Source organism: Lonchura striata, chromosome 11 (assembly GCF_050655825.1).
Source record: "Lonchura striata isolate lonStrDom1 chromosome 11, ASM5065582v1, whole genome shotgun sequence".
In the NCBI taxonomy this organism is placed as follows: Eukaryota; Metazoa; Chordata; class Aves; order Passeriformes; family Estrildidae; genus Lonchura; species Lonchura striata.
The window spans coordinates 22,285,954-22,304,176 of NC_140713.1; the positions used below are offsets into that span (position 1 = coordinate 22,285,954).

The following is an 18,223-nucleotide window of genomic DNA, read 5'->3' on the forward strand; positions in this document are numbered from 1 at the left end:
CAGAAAGGGTGATTAAACATTGGAATGGACTGTCCAGGCTGGTGGTGGAATCACCATCCCTGGAGGTGTCCAAGGAATGCCTGGATGTGGCACTCGGTGCTCTGGGCTGGCTGACAAGGGATTGGTCACAGGGTGGACTAGGTGGTCTTGGAAGGCTTTCCCAACTTAATCAAGGAGTCATGTAATTAATTCTTTGGGTTGGAAAGGAGCTCTGGAGATCACCCAGCCCTGGACCTTGCCAAGGTAAGGACACCCGGAGCAGGTGACACCGGAACTTGGCCAGGTGTGCTCGGAATGTTTCCCTCAAAGAGACTCCAGGCCCTCCTTGGGCAGCTATTCCAGAGCTCTGCCACCTTACGTGAACAGAAATTCCCTCTCATGTTGAGCTGAAACTTCTTTATGGTTTAGTTTATGGCCACTGCTGCTTGTCCTGTTGTTGAGCACCAGCCTGGCACAGGCGCCCAGAGCAGCCGTGGCCGCCCTGCATCCCTGGCAGTGCCCAAGCCAGGCCGGACAGCGCTTGGAGCGACCTGCGATAGCAAAAAGCGTCTCTGCCCATGGCAGGGGGCGGAACTGGATCGTCTTTAAGCTCCCTCCCAACCCAACCCATCCCATGATTCTGCGATCCTTTTGGCACCCGCCCTGCCGATATTTCTTCACACGCACTAACGAGATACCCCTCTCAGCCTCCTCTTCCCCAGGCTAAACCCTCCCCGCTCCCTCACCCTCCCACAGGGGCGATGCCGGGCGCGGCGTTGCGGAGACGCTCTCGGGGCTCCCCGCCCGCCTTCCCGCCCCGCTCCCCTCAGGGGGGCGGAGCCGCCTCCCGCCCTTTTCCCTGGGCGCCCTCAGCTCCCGCCCCGTGCGCGCGCAGCGGGCGGGCGGGGACGGCGCATGCGCGGTGCGGCGCGCGCCCGCCCGCCCGGCCCGGCTGGTGCGTGCGAGGGAGAAGATGGCGGCGGCGGGGGCGGCGGCGTGAGGGGCCGGGACCGCCGAGCTCCCCGGGGACGCGGGGCGCCATGGCCCTGCACGGCGCTCAGGTACCGCCCGGGCCCGCGGGCAGCCCTGCGCCACCGCGCCCGGACCCCGCCGGGCTCCCGGCGGCGGGCGGGCCCCGGGATGTTGGAGGAGGAGGGGGGGGAGCGTGGTGGCCGGGAGTAGGCCCAGGGTGATTGTGCACGTTCATTGAATGTGCCGAGGGCGGTGGGGCGGCCTCGCTGCTCGCGGGGGTGGCGGATCCGGCGCTCCCGGGGCGGAATTCCCATCCCGGAGGGGTCCGGAGTGCGGGGGGCCGGCCCCGCTCCGGTGTCGGTGTCGCCACGCCGGGGCCCGGGGCGGGGGTGTCGGTGCTGAGCCCCCGCCCGAGGGCGGCTCGGACAGAGCGCATCGCTCCGGCTGCGCTTTTTAATTTTTTGGAGTGGGGGGAGAGGCAGAAACGTTTCTATAACGAGAAGGGAATAAGGAGATTTGTAAACTAATCCTCCCCCCTCCCCCCCGCCCAAACACTCGATAAACCCCGGCGCATCGGGGTGCAAAGGGCTGAGTGTTGCAAGATCGCCGTGCACGGGGATGCGTGTGCGGATTCCATGGATCCCACTGGCTGAACCAGCCCGGAGATTTGTGCACCGAGTGGAAAAAAAACTGCAGTCGTGGTGGTTTTTCGCTGGAACTTTACAGCTGGGTTCCTGGGCTAATCCAGTGTGTGCTTAGAGCGAATTATTGAATGGGTTCGCTTCTCTATTTCCCTTAAGGTTTTTCTCCCAAAGAGATTGGAAGCAGGAATGTCAGGAAAAGCGTGTGGAGCTCTGGAGTGTTTTATTTGCAAGGACTTTGAGCAACTTTTTTGTTTAGCAAATAATAAAGTTTAGAAAACTGTGGTGGTGTTAAACATAATTTTGTTAAGGATCCGTGTCTTCTGTCATAGGAAGCACGTTTCATAAAATGTAAGTAATTTCGAACAGGGTGATGCTTTATTGTAAGTTCTGTAGGTTTCAGGGTTTTTTCCTCCATTAAGTTAAGTTACACATCAAATAAAGATGTGAACTGGTGGCACTGGCATTTCCATTTTAAAAAGTTTGTAATTGGTGAAAACTATACCGACATTTCTTGTCCAGCTTGATTTATTTATGTTTGAGGGCAAAACGTGAGTGCCTTTGTTAATGTGGGTGTTCTTAAGGCAGCTGCAGTGTCTGGAGTTTGTTTCAAAATTAAGACTAATTTTAAAAATTTGCGTCCTTCTAGTTTTATTTCAAAGTAAGGGAAACTCACTTACTTTTGGACCTTTTTTATTGTCCCAGTGAATGATTTTTGAATGCAGATACCTCAGGAGGATTCAGTGTCCGACTCAAGAGTTGTTTCACTGCCTGCTTTCTCCCCTCTCAGCCATGCATGTGGTCAGTTTGATAACTTGGGGGTTTAAAATGCAGCTATTTTCATGATTCAGCAGAGTTAAGGATGTGTCTTGGTCTGTACATAATTTTGCTGGTGTACTTGAAAACAAGAAAACTTAGGCTGATGATTTAGTTTATGGTGAAATGCTCCATAGCTGAAATTAAAACTGGGCTGTAAATTCATCTTTAGTAGCAACTTGAGCATAGACTATTTTAAATCATCCCCCTCTGTAGGTAAAGGTGAATTTTAGGCCTCGTGTGGTTGCTGCTGAACTTATATTATTTGTATTAGATAGTATAAAATGTGGAACATATATATTGTGGAAGCACATTTGTAAGATACTGTTTAGCTAATGCTTTGTTCATATTACTGGTTTTGGGGTTTTTTATCCATTTTAACCAGTTTATTGAGATGATGTCTGGGATTTATTTGAGTACATCTTCCAGAACAGTGCTGTGATGCTGAATTAAGGTAACAATGTTTTGCAGCCTTTGGGATGAAAAGCCTGAAGATAATAAGTTCAGGGATGCAGTTTCACATGTAGATGTTTCCTTTTTGTTTTAGGATGGTAGTATTGCAGATGAGTAGAAAAAGTAAGAAAGTTTTGATAAAACTTGCCTGTTCTGAGTACAAGATAAATAAGATTATTGAGTCATTATGTTCATGTCATGATGCAGAAGTAGACAGAAGTGTTTTCTTCTTCCATATCTCTAATTTGGGTGTACCACCATTGAGGCATTTTTTGTCACACAGGGGAAAAAACATCTTCAAGAAAATCCCGCTGCTCCTCCAGCTAAAATGCAGAGTCAGATTTCTGCCAATGGATGGATTCATGGAATAGTGGGCAGAAATATTTCATCAGTCAGTTTGCACATTGTGACAAATGACTCCTGAAACCCCATCATATTGAATATTTCCATTGATTTTGGGTGGCCAGCTCAGCAGGCGCAGAAGCGTTTGATAGCACAGTTCAGATATTGCTGGTGTTTGTGCCTCTATTCCATGTCACTATTTCATAATCATCTCATGAGGTTTAAGTGTTGCTGTCGGTCTGCTGGGTGTGTGCTGACTGTACTCACAGTCTGTCCTTTTTTTAAGGTGAGCTACAAGTAAACCTGCTGTGTATTGCTCCATGACACTAAAGATGTTAAGCTGATCTAGTTAAAACCACTTGTCATCAAGGGCATCTAAAAATCTCTTGGAAAAAATAAAAAAGGACAACTTAAAAACTATTTCTCTGTAAAGAATAAAACTCAGTAGGAACTGTATAAACAGTTGTTTCAGCCACTTTTTCTATTGTTTTTCATAGAAAGAATTAATACAGGCGCATCATTTGTAAATCCTGTGAAAACAAGTTAAGCAGAAGAAAGGATACCATAGCAGAATGAATCATTTATGCTTGTTTTGCTCTCCCACCATTACTGTGGTGTCAAATGAACTCGGTGCCATTTTAAATGTACCACGTTGGCCCCAAACCCGGCTGAAGTGAAAACCAGGCGAGTTTGAGCTGAGAAAAAAAAGCTGAAACAGCTCCTAAGCTGCTCATCCTCACCCAGGTTGTGTCTGGCCTGGCAACCAGAAGAACTGGAACTCAGAACATGGCATGCAACCTGACTCCCTGAAACACTGCACTGCAAACTGCTTCTTTTATGGCCGGCTTGGAGGGCTGCTCCCTGGCAGGGTGCAGTTTGATGTTTTCTTAAGCCAGGACTCTTTCTAGAAGACCAAAAAAAAAAAAAAAAGAAAAATAAAAAAAAGCAGCAGCCTGCAGGCATTTGTGCTGTGCTGTCTTTGCAGTGTCTTGCCTGATGTTTGTGGTGATTAGGAAATCGATGTCGTGAAAATAATGTCCAAAAAATGGTTGTTATGCAGCTGGATGAGTTTCTTGTGTACAGATGTGTAACGTTGGAGTGTCCTCACGGGCAGAAAGAAATGTTTGGGGATGGGGCAGTTGGATTGTGTCAGGTTTGTGAAATCCACTGAAGATGTGGGGGACACCCTGAACACAAAATAAAAGGTGGCCGTGGGAAAGAGCTGCTGGGAGTGGAATTGGAGGGAGGTGTGTGAGTGCCCCATCTTGCTGCAGCTGCTCAGTTGCTGTCGTCTTTTAAAGGTCTGAAAAAGCTGAATTTGGCTTTTTTTCATTGCTCAGAAGGGTCTGGGCTCATCTTTTACCCATGGAGTGAGCAGTTATTCCAGGCTTCTGTGATCTTGGGAATTGGGGCTGCAGCTGAAACCGGGAGTTTCGGTAGCCAGAAGGGATCATTTGCCTTTCTAAAATGTGAATGGTGAATCCACACAGAGTAAAGTGGGTGAATGTGGGTTGGTTGACTTAAAAAAAGGAAGTCTGGGAAAACTGACATAGAACTTAAATTTGGAACTATATGGCAGCATGCAAATAGGCTAAAACCCACAGGTTTTGTGAATCACTGCTATTTATTCTGTGTATTCTAGACTATAGCACTGATCTGGAGACTTCTTAGAATGGATCCAGCCGTTTACCTATTAATAAATCCAGTTTCTGTAGGCAGTTGCTCAGACATACTGGTCTTTCCATTCATGTAGCTGTTAAAATACTTGTAAAGTTAAGTGGGGTTTTGTTTGTAGGTAAACTGAGCAGTCTCATTTCTTAGTGATCGACACACAACGTGCTGTGTTGTACAAAACTGCCAGATCTGTTAGAATAGAAGTTGCTGGCCTTGGGCCATTGGATTATAGTCATTTGTCACTCTAATGCCATTTCAGCAATGTAGATGTTCATTTCCAAAGAATTAAACATGCTGGAACTGCGGTTTTTCTTTTTGATGGAAGTGTTTTATGTGTGATCATTAAACATACAACTGGGGATTAGGGAACAAAGGGTAATGCTTCATGGTGAAAAAAGTGTGTGTGTGTGTACATGTGTGTGTGTTTGTATATTCAGACATTCCATAATAGAATAGTCTGATATTTTAAAATTGAGGTTCTGAAACCTATTTTTGTTTTATGAAATTGTGCCATAGGTATTTAAGACTGTGTTTTAAGTATTTCCAATAATGGGACTGTGTTGGTTATTTTTAAAACACTTAAAAGGATTCTGTTTTGTTAGTGCTCATGTTAATATATTCATTAATGCTTTAATAGAGTAAAACTTTGAAGTCTTTTCATTTTGTATTTGACTCTCTAATACCTAATTTATTTCCAGATATTCCTGATATTTTAAATATGTGTAAGAACTTTTCCTCCTTGTTTGGCAGCATATGATCTATTGATCTTCAGTGTGTGCTACAAGGTCTGTTTTTCTTCACCAGTAGTGTGCAGGAGGAAGATTAAATCACAGTAGCCTTAACAAAATGTTTGTGTAAGGCTTCTTTGAATCGTACACCTTGTGGAAAAAAACATCTGTTCTTCAAATCAAGAAAGGCTTGTTGAGATTCTGTGGTAGCCACCAATGTCACTGCCGTAGGAAAGAAATGTACCAGGAGCACTTTGGGGAATTTGCTGCTTGTAGTATTAAATGTGAATTCACATCATGGATAGAAGCTTTAAAAGAAGCACCGTGTATTATTTGCATTGGAATTATAGTAGGAAAGAAAGGGATATAGATGGGCTGCCATCGATGGTAATGTTAACACAAACTGGAAAACCACTTAAGGGATCTGAAATTTTTTTGCTTTGTTAAAAAAGTAAATACCCCAAGTGAGGCTCTGCTTTGAGGTGGAAGAGAAAACTGCACAATCTGTAAGAAGCTGTAAAGAAGAGCTTGTCTCTAAAGGTTGTGTGAAAAATGCATTTAAAAAAACATGCAAGAAAGTAGGTTTTCTTCAAAGAATTTTGTGTATGAAAGACTTCTTATTTTGTTTGAAATCCACTGGGCAGACCAGCAGAAATAGTTGAGCTATTCCCTCAGTGCACTGGGCATATTTTTTCATACAACGTTTAGAGCCTGCTCAAGTGATTCACATATTTCCTGCCTCATTTTTCCCCATGAATGTTGCACACTGACAATGGATTTGCCACTGTAACTCAAAAATACAGAAGTCGTGTATCATCCATACAAATAAGTGAAAGCTTCTGGTCCAAAAATGTTTTGTCTTGATGGAGTGGGATGTCTTTGTAGGTAATAGAACAACCTGTTCAAATAGGTAAGATACTGATAATCCCTTGAATTCTTGGTGTAAGCTTTAGGCTGGATGGAGAGGGAAGCGACAAAAGTTCAGTTAATTTGTTTAATGGTAGAGGCAGGCAATTAGATTAGTTGTATTCAAATAATGGCTTTGGACTATGTTACTTAGGGAGGATATTCAGTTCAAAAGGAGGCTGGTATATAGTGTGGGATGGCCTTGTCATTTTAAATGTGAGTAGATAGGGTAAAAAGGAGAGGGAAGTCAAGCAGAAAGGAAAAGAGTCATTGTCAGCACAGGTAACAGCTGAATTGCAAAAAGAATCGAGTTCTCTTGAGTTCCAGTCTACTTAGTCTAGCCATTAAATCTCATGGGTTCTAATAATAGCTAGCTGACCAAAGAAAGAAAGAAATAGCACTCTGATGTCCTTACAGCATGGAAAACCTCACTTTCTGTTCTGCTGCTGCCTTTGGGATACAAATCCAAAACCACAACAGTTTGAAAATGCCTGTGGAGCACTGTCGTTAATTGATAGAAAGTTGGAAAAAAGTCAAAGACAACTTATTGAGGCAATTTCCACTTATTTAGGCAGTACTCACTTTCTTCTCAGTTAAGGGCTGTGACCATAGACCATTGCCGTTAAGAAGTTTAGGCTTCCACATTTCATCACACATGGTGAGAACTCCCCAATAGAACTTGAAACAACAACAACAAAAAAAGAGTTTATGCAGTTAGTGTGCTTTCAGAGCAGACAAAAACGAGATACATAAAATTGTCATCCTGGCATTGCAAGCAACAGAAAATGTAAGTGCAGCAGAGTCAGAAGCGTGAAAGAGGATCAGTCAGCTTTCAGAGCAGAAGAAATAAAACTGTTGAATTTGTTCCTGTCAACAGGTTCATGGTCTCAGTCTCTTGAACTTCACCGTAGTCCAGACATAGTTCTGGGCTGTGGTGGTCACCAGGCTGTGGTGGTCACTCTTGTTGCTGTGAGTCCAGGTGGCAGATGCTGCCGTGGTGTTCCAGGTGTTGCCAGAGCTGTTTCCTCAACTGGAGAGGATAAAGGCAGTGGATGTGTATTACACTTGACACTAATGATTGTCACATTAAGGCTGATACGATTTTCTGATTTGATCCAATCACATCATTGAAATAGAGATTTCTCCAAGTTATCATTGGCGTTGAGCCCTGCAGAGTGGTGTGGTAGGGCAGCTGTGCACATTTTTCCCCTTTGCTTTGTGCTGCTGGCAGTGGTGGGTGCCAGGGGCTCGGAGGGGTCCCTCCTGCCCAGCAGCAGTGCTCCAGTGGGGCTGAGCTGTGGAGCCTGTGTTTTCATGGTAGTGTGACTTCATAATTGGTCTGAATTCCTCCTGGATTTTTATGGTTAGGAAAGAGATGAGCTAAGAGTTAAGGTGGTTTTTAGCCATTTGGTATTCAAACCATACCAAAGCGTGTGTGCTCTAAATTTATTTGTTTTGTGACAGCTTGAAAAAAACCACTTGTAATTAGTGAACAACTGCTTATTGGCGGGTCTGAATGTCTAGCACATCCAGTGTGTTTACTGAGTAGCCAGTAATATTTGTTAATGACAGACATCTCTAATGTGAAATTTAAATCAGTTTGTATTTTCTAGTTCAGTTTGTGTTTTCTGCCTTACTTGCAAAACAACCATTTTGAACAGTTGTGCAATTCATTGCTTTACTGAATGTCATTATGATTTGCAAGATCTCTTAATTAGATTTGGGACCAAAGGAGGAAGTGAACAGACCTATGGGGAGCATGTTCTTCCAAAAACCACCAAAGTTGGTGTTGTTCGGAAGTGGAAAGTCTCACAGGTTCAGAGTGTGCAGAAGAGCGTGAGGGTTGAGGGTGTGGTCTCATCATTGTTGCTCAACCTTGTCTGCATTGTGGGCCAGATGACGATTTGGTGGTACTTCAGTGGGGTCTCCAAAGCCACGGATGGGTGAGGGAGAGGAGACACGGGGTGCTGGAGCTGCAGACGAGCTGGTGGAGCTGTGGGTGAGAGCAGGGACACTGCAGACAGAGCTGCTCCTGCCTCTGGCCCTGCACTGAGGCAGCTGAAGAGCCAGAGCAGAGCTGCCTGTGCTCCTGCTGGTGTCGATATTCCCGTTCCGAGCTGCTCATCCAAGGAGGTGGTGACTCAACTCCTGCCTGCCTGGAGGGTACACGAGCTGCGGGTGTGCTCTGCTCTCTGAGCACTGGGGGCTTCAGCAGTTTGTCAGAATATTCTGGTTTGATTGCTTTTTTACCTTCAGAAAGCAAAAGAATTTCAGTATCTTTGAGACTCTAAATGTGTTGGGAAGTATCTGGAGTGCTGTTTTGTGCATTCTGTTCATTCATATGTGCAAAAGAATTCTGAATGCTGACAGAAGATGTTGTACAAGGAAAGACATAAAGTAGCAGCATTATCAGTGGTAGTCTTTTGGAATGAGCTTAACTTTGACAATTTTAAGATTTTTTTTCTTGCTGTATACCTGCTGCCATACTCATACCCAATTTTTAATGCTGTCACTTAAAAATATGAGTATGTACTATGCTTACTGTTTGGGCTTTGGTGGCAGCAGTGTATTAATCTGTGCATTTGTTTTAACAGCTGTGTTGCATCTACATAAAGTTGTTTTGCAGACACTTAAGCTCTAAAACTGTCTCGGGAGGCGGTGGCATATGTGTGGTGTCCCAATTTTCATTTTAACTTGCAAACCCCTTCAAAATACAAAGTTGCTGTCACAGGTTTTGCCAGATCCATGCAGGTTTCCACCTGCCATGTGTTGGGCTGGTATAGGAGGTGGATGGCTGAGAATGTCCTGGGAATCAGAACATGGGATGCTGTCCTCATGGGACATCCCACATCCATGTGGTGTCCTGGAAGGGGCTGGAGTTCCTTCAGGAGAAAGCACAGCAAGAACCTCTGCAGGTTCAAACTTCAGCTGATACAGAACTTAAAATATTGGTGACTTTATTCTGTAGTGATAGTTGTGTTTTGTTTCTGTGATCCCCATGAGTCATTTACCAATCATTGTGTTTTTCACATAGTCTCTGGTTTATTTTTGGCTGTTTCTCTATGAGATAACCCATTTTTGACAGGTCACAACTCGCAGAGGGGAAAGTCTCATTCTTCCTTGTTCCTGGCCACTTGTATATTCTGCTTGGCTCTGGTTCCTCACTTCTTTAACACTCCTTCCACCAGCGGAAAAAAATAAATAAAAAGTCATCTGGATAAGTTTTTCTCAATTTGTCAGTAATCACCTCGCTGATCATTCGGCCTGTGGAGAAGAGATGAGATTGTCAATCCAGCAAAATGTTCTAAGCATTCGGCTTTTCAAAAATTTAGGGTTGAGATGTGAAGTTAGGCTATCAAAAGAGGCATATGAGTCCTGGGCAGGTGGGCTTAGCTGCTTTCCAAAAGTGTTAATCTGTGTTCCTTGTCAGGATGGAGTCCAGATAGCTAATTTTTACCTCACCTAATCTTAGCTATCCTAAATCCTGCCCTGAGTAATTGCTTGTGAAAAGCATTGTGTGGGTGATTCCTTTGCTGAGCTGCTGTTAGAGAAAGATTTTAGTTTTCCACAATTTAGCTGCAGTAATTCAGAGGCTATGCATTCTTTTTCCCACTTTTCTTTATTGTATTAAGAAAACTCTATTTCCTAGCTTGCTTGACAAATAGGAGCAGCAATCTCCTCACTGCCCAGGTTGGAATGGTTCCCTTGGATGGTCTGGATTGATCCTTTGAGGTATTTGTCCTCTGTGAAGATGAGAGTAGTGGAAATCAGCAAAGAAAATATCAAACATACACAAACTAGTGGGAATCTAATGAAGATGTAAGCAGTCTAAATTTTGCAGCTTTGCTTTTGATTGCTGTATGTTAAAAGCCTAATTTTTAGTGTAATTTCCATATTTAAAATAATAGGGTGCCATCCTGAATACTGGCTGCTGTACCTGCAAGGTTGGCACCTTCACCTGCATGGGGAGGGCACTCACTGTCCAGTCACATGGAGCAGCTCACAAGAGAGGGAGTGTGAGATACAAACTGCTGGAACTGAATTAAAGAGATTCCTCTCAACAGTAGGACTAAGTCACTCCAGAATTTTGGGTGATAGTTCAGCTTTTGGAAGGGAGAGTGGTCTGGGAGGCACAAAACCCAATTTCAATTTTTTTTTCTCCTTTGCTTTCTCTACCAATAACTTCAGCTCCTCTGTCAGCTCTTCATCTAACTCTTGTTCCTCATCTTTGGCCTCTTCAAGCCAATTGTAATATTTTTGAACTACTTACAGCATGCCCATATTTAATCTATTTCATTTCTTTAATGTCAGATTCTTCCTTTTTTTTACTCCTAGAGCTCTGCTTCTGACTTCTCCTTTTTAATAACATCACCCAAGTCTAGATCTGTTGGTTTTTCTTTTTTAAACCATGAATTTGAAGGATAAAAGCAGCCTGTGAGGTAAACTCAGATACAGCAAGATGGGCAGAAAGGCTTTGCTGTGGTAGTGCCGGTGCCAGGGCAGCTCTGCAGTCTCTGAGCTGGAAGCCATTCCAGGAAAGCCAGGCTTTGTTCCCTCAGCCCAGAGCATCCTGCCTGGCCAGGGCAGGAATGTGCTGGCTCCTGGTACTGCAGACTCTGGGGATGGCAGGGAAGATGCATCTGCAGGTTTTGCACATTGAGGAACTGAGCGAAGCTTGTGGAAAACAATCCTTCAGGATCTTAGCTGCTGGAGTATCTGCTAGATAAAGGTTTTGTAAACCACAGAAAAAGGATTTATGGAATGTGCTTGGACAGCTGTGAGGTCTTCCAAGGCAATTTGCTTTTAAATGTGACTCAGTGTTCTCCAGATGCAGAACTGATTTTACCACAGTGCTCTTAGAACTTCATCCCACTGAAGGTATCTGGCACTGAAGCTTGCAGCTCTAATGATTTTAGTTTGGCAGAGCAAAAAAAAAAGGCCAGCACTAAGGGTTTTCTGCTGGGAAGTATTAGATAAAATTACTAAGGGATTGTTTTGCCTGCTCCACCTGTAATAAAAGAGTAGTTAAACTGGCTGTGTTCTTGAGGAACTTCATGTTCCAGCTTCTGTTTCCTCAGAGCTTATCATGCAGTGACAAATCAGAATAATGCAAGTCTTAATTATTTTTGCTCTTCATTATAGAGAGAGTTTCCAATTTGCACATAGACTCAGTAGCTAGTTCAGTGCAAGAGGAGCCTGCAGAGCTTGAAGTAAATGTGTTTGCTGAGTTATGAGCAACCAGCCTGGAGCTGGTGTTTCCAAACTTCTAGAGGGTGTGAAGAGATAGAGCCTTGGCCAGAGGTTTTTTACCAACCATGGTGCTTGAATTCAGAACTGAGGAAGGACCAATCTCCTTGTTTGGGAAGTATTTCTTTTTCATTTGATATTTGTGAGGACTGCCAGCTTGGAGATTATTATAGGAAAATATTTTTGTTTGGCTTGTATTTAGATTTAACATAACAAGAAAACAGGAAAATGTTACTACTTTATCACAGGCAGATGTTCTGTGGGTTTGTAGTGGTGGTGGAAAGGTGTCAGTAATTCCTACTTTTGCTCTCCAAAGAGCCAAGAGTTGATGTAATCACCTCTCACAATTCAGTTACCTCCCTCTGCTCTTGCCTGGAATGCACTTTGCAGGTACTCCTGCTGTAGTCCCCAAATGCCTGCTCTTCATGTGTGTTCCTACCTGGAGTGCCAGGGGAAGGTGCAGGGGAGTTGTTTTCTCATCCAGAACACTCGATGGTGTGCCACGGGATGCAAATTAAAAGTTGTATATAAAATGTAGATACAGTTCTCCTGTCAGGGGCCATTGCTTTATGGTCATGTACGAGTGCTACAGTTGCATTGCCCGCCTTATGCTGTGATTATTTACAAAATAAGATCGTGCCTGTTTCGGTGGGCTTTTTCTTTGTTTTCTGGAACAGGAGAATATCAGCTGGGGCAAATCTGAAATGTGAAGCAGCAGAGGTTTTCTGCTGGTGCAGTTCCTGCACGTGGGAAGATAAGGAGTCTTTGTGGAACAGCTCACTCAGAAATGCAGTGGTGCCTGTGTGACATGGGTTGGTTTTTATTCTTCCACTCCCTTTTTCTCCCCACTGCTCACTACACTGACCATTTTATAGACGACTTCCTTGGGCTGGATGCACTTTGTGGCAGCTGCTGTTTGAAATAGAGGAGTGCCAACAGGCACCTCATTATTTGAAACAGAATGAGGAGCATACATAAACAGAACTTGTTTGGGTGTAAGCAATTGGCAGGATTTTCTATGGTTGTTGTTCAGTTTGTTGCTTTGATTTGAAGTATGTTATATAATTGATAAAAAGAGTACAACCTGCTCTGCTTTTGTGAATATTTGAGTTACAATATTCAGGATAAACTGGTGAGTGCTCCCTTACTTAATCAGGCTGTAAGGGGTGATTTGGTCATGAAATGTGTCCTTCCAGTAATGTGACAGTCACAACTGTGCTTCCCTACTAGCCAGAGATCTGCCTTTTCCTCTGACCAGAAAATGACTTTTTAAGGATGATAGTTCTTTTTTTTTCATGAAGGAATAAAACCCATCAGATTAATTTATGTGAAACATATAGAAAATCTGTAAATTTCTTCAGCTGTAAGAATTCTATAATAACATCTAAAAAACCCCTGAATTGGGGAGAAAAAAATAAAAGGAAAGGTTTGGTCATGCACTATATTTTTGAGCCTTTGATAGCTTAAATGGTGGGCAGGTGGAGTTGCACTGACTCATGGGCTTAGGTGACCTACATTTACCTAGCTCTGATCTTTCTCCAGGCACTATGGAGACGTGTTAATGTTCTAGTTTTGAGCTGCAGGCTAATGATAAAGGGCTGGCAGCTTCACTGAGAGTTTCCTTGTGATTTGTTGCATTTTCAGCCGTTAAAAGTTTTAATATGCAACTACCCCACCTTCAAGTGTGGCTTCATTTGCATACGTTTGTTTTTATAAAGTCGACTTTTATTTTTTCGTAAAGAGGGTATATTGACATATGCTTTGCCTAAAATATTATTTACACTGTGGTACAGCTGTAAATACATGGCCAGTGGTTTTCATAGCTCCTGGTTATGGGATGCTGATTACAAATTCAAAATCTATAAAAAGCCCGAGCAGCAAACCTGTTTTTCAGTTTCACAATTTGGCCGTGTTTTTTTTAAGCATGTCAGCAATAAGTTTCTTGAGATTTGTTAGTTTGTCAAACCTCGTCTCCAATTAAGTAATCACCTCTGTAGTAAGACTTGATGAATTTCAGCTCAGAGGAAAGGACAACCTGTGGGAACGCTGCTTTTGCCTACATTTTCCATAAAAATAACTTGAGAAATTGGGAGAGAAGTAAAGGGTGAGGAAGCAATGCCTTGTTTGCTGCGGGGATGACTAATGGGAGAGTATTTTCTCTGCTAATAAAACCCGAGTGCAGTCATATGCATGTGCTCTTTTTTTCCTTGCCAGAAAACACACTTCTGTCTGAATGCTTCCTTTTCCTGCTCTGCTGCAGCCTATCCCAGAGCTGTAAGAGTAAGTCCACTTTGTAGGAGTAACCTGGTGGGCAAGATTATATATTTAATATATATATATAAGTATAGCGTAGGGTATACATCAGCTATTTCATCATTTCAGTTCAAGTGTGAACTAGTTTGACTTGTTTGGCCTTCTGCTTAGACATTTAGTGGTGGCAAGGAATAATCCAGCTGTAAAAGCTGGATTTTTAACTCCTTTATGGAAAAGCAGTTGAAGTGGGAGTATTTGCAGCTTAAACTAGTTTGACTGAAGATCTGAAGCTCTTGGGTGGTAGATGAAAGCCACGTTAATGCTTTCTGAAAGCCAAAGTTGACACTTCATTTCCCTGGCGTTCTTGTAGCACAGGTGATCCCAGGATGATGATGCAGCAGCAGTGCTATTTCTACCTATTTTTCTAGGACAAGCAGCTGTGGAACACGTACTCACCCTCCTTTTATTCCTCCAGGACAGCCTTCGTGCTGCTAGACAGGAACACCAGTGGAGATTTCATTACAGGCAGTGGGGTGTAACATTAGCATTCCTTTTTAAAGTGGCTAGGGGGACCACAGCGAAAACCAGTCAGCATGGGCAGAGCTTGCAGCTCAGGTATTTTAACACCCTTGGGGTCTTTTTCCCCTCCTTGGAATTATTCCTGTTGCTGCTGCTTTTATCTCATAGTTAAGATGTTGCCTAGTCATCAGAGCTATTACACAAATATATAAGTACTTTTACTTTCATTCCTGAATGGTAGAAAATAAATCTTCTTGGATAGATTTGTTTGGTTAATTCATTTTATGTAATTTGTGTTAAAATCTAGCTGCAGTTAATATCTTGAAGATGTAATGGGGATGTTATTGATGAAATGATTTGTTCCAAGTGCTGTAGAATCTCCTGGAGTGCAGCTGGATGTTATACTGCTGTAATCTCATTGGAGAGATTAACTTCGAAACTGATTCCAGTTTTGTTGTGACTGGAAACATCAGCGACTGACAATCAGCAGGATTTGGGATTTGCTCTAAGGAAGGTGTTTAACATGAGTATTTTTCTGAAGAGAATTAGTGTTGGGAGGCAGGGATTCAATACAGGGAACTTGATTCTTTGCAGCATGTCAGAATGAACATGGAAATTAGTGCCAGAGGCTCAGGAGTGAGCTGGAAACACTGTTCCAGCTTTAATAGTCTCATTCATTCAATATTCCTAACTTGTATTATAGAAAAAATATATTTCAAAAATGCTACGCTTTTAAGAATATTCTCATCTGCAGAGTATTTGTGTAATTTTAAAATTTTAACTTGGATAAGAGAGTCAAGATGCAGTTGGTTTTTTATCCTATTCAGTCACACAGGAAGCATTTCAGAACTACAGTTTTAACTGGTTCTTTGACTGCTTATTTTTAAGGATGTAGTTGTGTAGCTTTTTTTTAATAGTCCCAAGAGTATGACAGCATTTTGCATTCAATGCCCAAACTTTATTGCAGAAAAATCTTGATAGGTGCAAATAAGACAAATAAATTAAAGTATTAGAACACCCATGTCACCAGCAGCTTCATGAGAAAAATGCCATTTTAGAATTGCATAAAGTATGTTTAATTTTGCTGGTTTTGTTTTAATTATTGTGCTTGGTTTTTTAGTGTCATTATCTGAAGGGAAAGATTTTAGTAATGTCCTCTCTAAAACGACCTCATTTTCAGGTTTATTCAAGTATTGTTAGTTTTATTTTCATCCTTGATCTCATACATGTGACATCTGGAAGAAGACATTCACATTTGAAAACTCACAGGAGTTCAGACTTGTGTATGTTGAAGCCAATGTTTAAAAACCAGGGTGGAAAGCAGCCCTTAGTAATTGTCTCTTTAAAGTGATTGGTTATGGAACCTCAGGATGCTGGATGGAAAATACATAAATACTTGATTGTGTAGTGTAAGCAAAGCATTTTATTATGTTGGTGTTTGCTCGCATTAGTTGAACCATGGGTAGTGTAGATTGTTTTTAACACTGTACATCTCTGGTAAATGGTCAGACTAGGTTACTGCTGAGAGCTGCAGAATGGAATATATCCTTCAATGTGTTTGGAGGTGTTTATCCATCCCAAAGGAGAAGTTTGGTAACCTTGGTGAGGATGTGGAAAGGTAGCAGAGGTACCTGTGTGTCACCCCCTCTTGGCAAGAATTCCAGGGAGCCTCATTCTTCCCACACATCCCTGCCTCCCCCCGAGGAGGTTCTTCCCCATCTGGTTTTTATACAGTTGCAAGTGGAAGGTCCCTGGGATCTGTTTGATGCTGTTCTGACACTGCTTTTAAGGTGTGACAGAACCGAAGCTCCCGGGGCTGAGGCATTCTCAGGGACCCTTGAGCACACTCAGTGCAGGGGCAGTGGTGGCTCTGCAGGGTTCAGTCCTCCAGGGAGAGGGAGCAGTGAAATACTGCTCCCCAAATTGCCAGAGATTCCTTCCCAGGAGCCAGGACGCACAGACAGCTCTGACAGAGGCTGTGGAGAGGGTTTGAAAGGAGAGGGAGGGCAGATGGGACTGAATTAAGCCTCTTAGGGATTAGGTATCTTTAAAAGTAAGTCTGGGGGTATCATTACAGTTGGAAATTTTCAGAACTTTCTCCCAGTGTTCTCTTTAGATTTTCTTCCACATTCAGTCTTGGTTGGAGACTGGATGCCCTAAGCTTTATCCATGTGTTCCTGTGAGTAAACACTGGCACCACTGACTACTGTTTAACATGATTTTCAAGCAGTTGCATTTTTGTCTGAGGCTATGAATCAAAATCAGTTTTTGAAATCAGCAATTGAATGTTAAACAGTGTTAGAGAATATTCTTTTTTTGTCTTAAAATATTTGTAGAGCAATTAATTAAGCCTCGGCTTTTCATAGGTAATATTTTAAAATACTTTGGGTTTGCATGTTGCCAGATCCCCTGAGTTTGTGCTCCTGATGGAACAGGCCTGGCTGTTGCTGCCTGGGCCAGGTGAGCTCTGTGCTCACGTGCAGTGCTCGACCTTCTCTCAGGGCTGTGCAGTTGCTGGTGCAGGTGAAAGGCTGCTGCTGCCTTGGCACAGCAGTGATGGAGCAGGACAAGCAGCTTATCTCCAGCACAGCACAATCTCACCTGCTCCAGAGCTGACCCTGAGCTGTCTGTGTCTCACTCCCACTTTTCCTTGGAGCTCGTGAATCTCTTTGTTATCCCCGACCAGGACCTTGAAGTGTTGTGGTGTACAGGATCAGAGGTTGAGGCAGCGTGGGGCAGGTTAGCAGGGCATTAAAGCCATCACTTCTGTGGAGTTGTAATGGCTGTGTGTTTCTTGCATACTTGAGAATACTAAAATTGGAATTGAAATAATCTGAAACGAGTTTGGCCAAGCTTTTAACACGTGCTGATGTATTTCTGTCGTGTTAAAATGTTATTTATGGAGTGGGGGAGAAATTAATGCTGATCATGAGTAAGTAATTTAATTAAATGTTTGATGTGCCAAGCATTAGATTTTATTTGTCAGTTTGAAAAAGAAGGCAACTTTGAGAATTTTGAAGTTAGGTGGATTAATTTTGAGAGGGCAAACAAGTAGGACCCCAAAAGCTCATGCTGATAATGAGGTTATTCTTGTAAGGGTGTGCTACTTTTTATAAGATCTTAGCCTGCTGTTGCTTAAAACTTCTTATTACTTGGGCATTTAAGATGCTGTAAAACCTTCAAAATTTGAATTAATAGTACAGAGTAAGTACTGCAGCAATGCTGATGGTGTTTCAGAACTAAACAAGTACTTTCTTACACAGGTAAATTGTAGAGCGCCAGGTACACTGATTCCTTGGGATGGATGGATGGATGGACAGCAGGCAGGCAGGGAGTTACGGTGTCTTTCAAATTGCTTAAAATACATTTTTCCCCTCTGAATCCTGTCTTTTTTTGGTAGGGATTGTTATACTTGCCAAGGGATGTGATATCACGGTTCTTTTTCACTCAAGTGCGTAGTTGTGTCTCGAAAAGAGTAGAAAATTCTGTCCAGCTTGCAGAAGTTATTTCTGGAGAGATGAGGCTGACTGGAGGCAGAGGAGGTTGGTTAAACTGGGCAGGTTTAATGGCATCAGTCCTGTGGCCTTAAGTTTATTTGGAAACATGATTTCTCTCAGTTTTCATGCCATCTTTTAACTGGTGACTTAATGCTGGTGTAAAGCACTGGTAAATAAAATCAGATCAAATGATCAA

At 43.0% G+C, this 18,223-nt stretch overlaps 1 protein-coding gene across 1 annotated transcript in view; it reads left to right on the forward strand.

The window, feature by feature from the left end:
• Positions 1 to 924: 924 nt before the first annotated feature.
• Positions 925 to 18,223, forward strand: part of USP10 (ubiquitin specific peptidase 10) — a 47,566-nt gene continuing 30,267 nt past the window's right edge. The window contains exon 1 of the mRNA XM_021541248.3: positions 925 to 1,040. Within this exon, the coding sequence (XP_021396923.1) occupies positions 1,020 to 1,040 (21 nt within the window). The 5' untranslated portion in view covers positions 925 to 1,019. The remainder of the gene's footprint in view (positions 1,041 to 18,223) is intronic.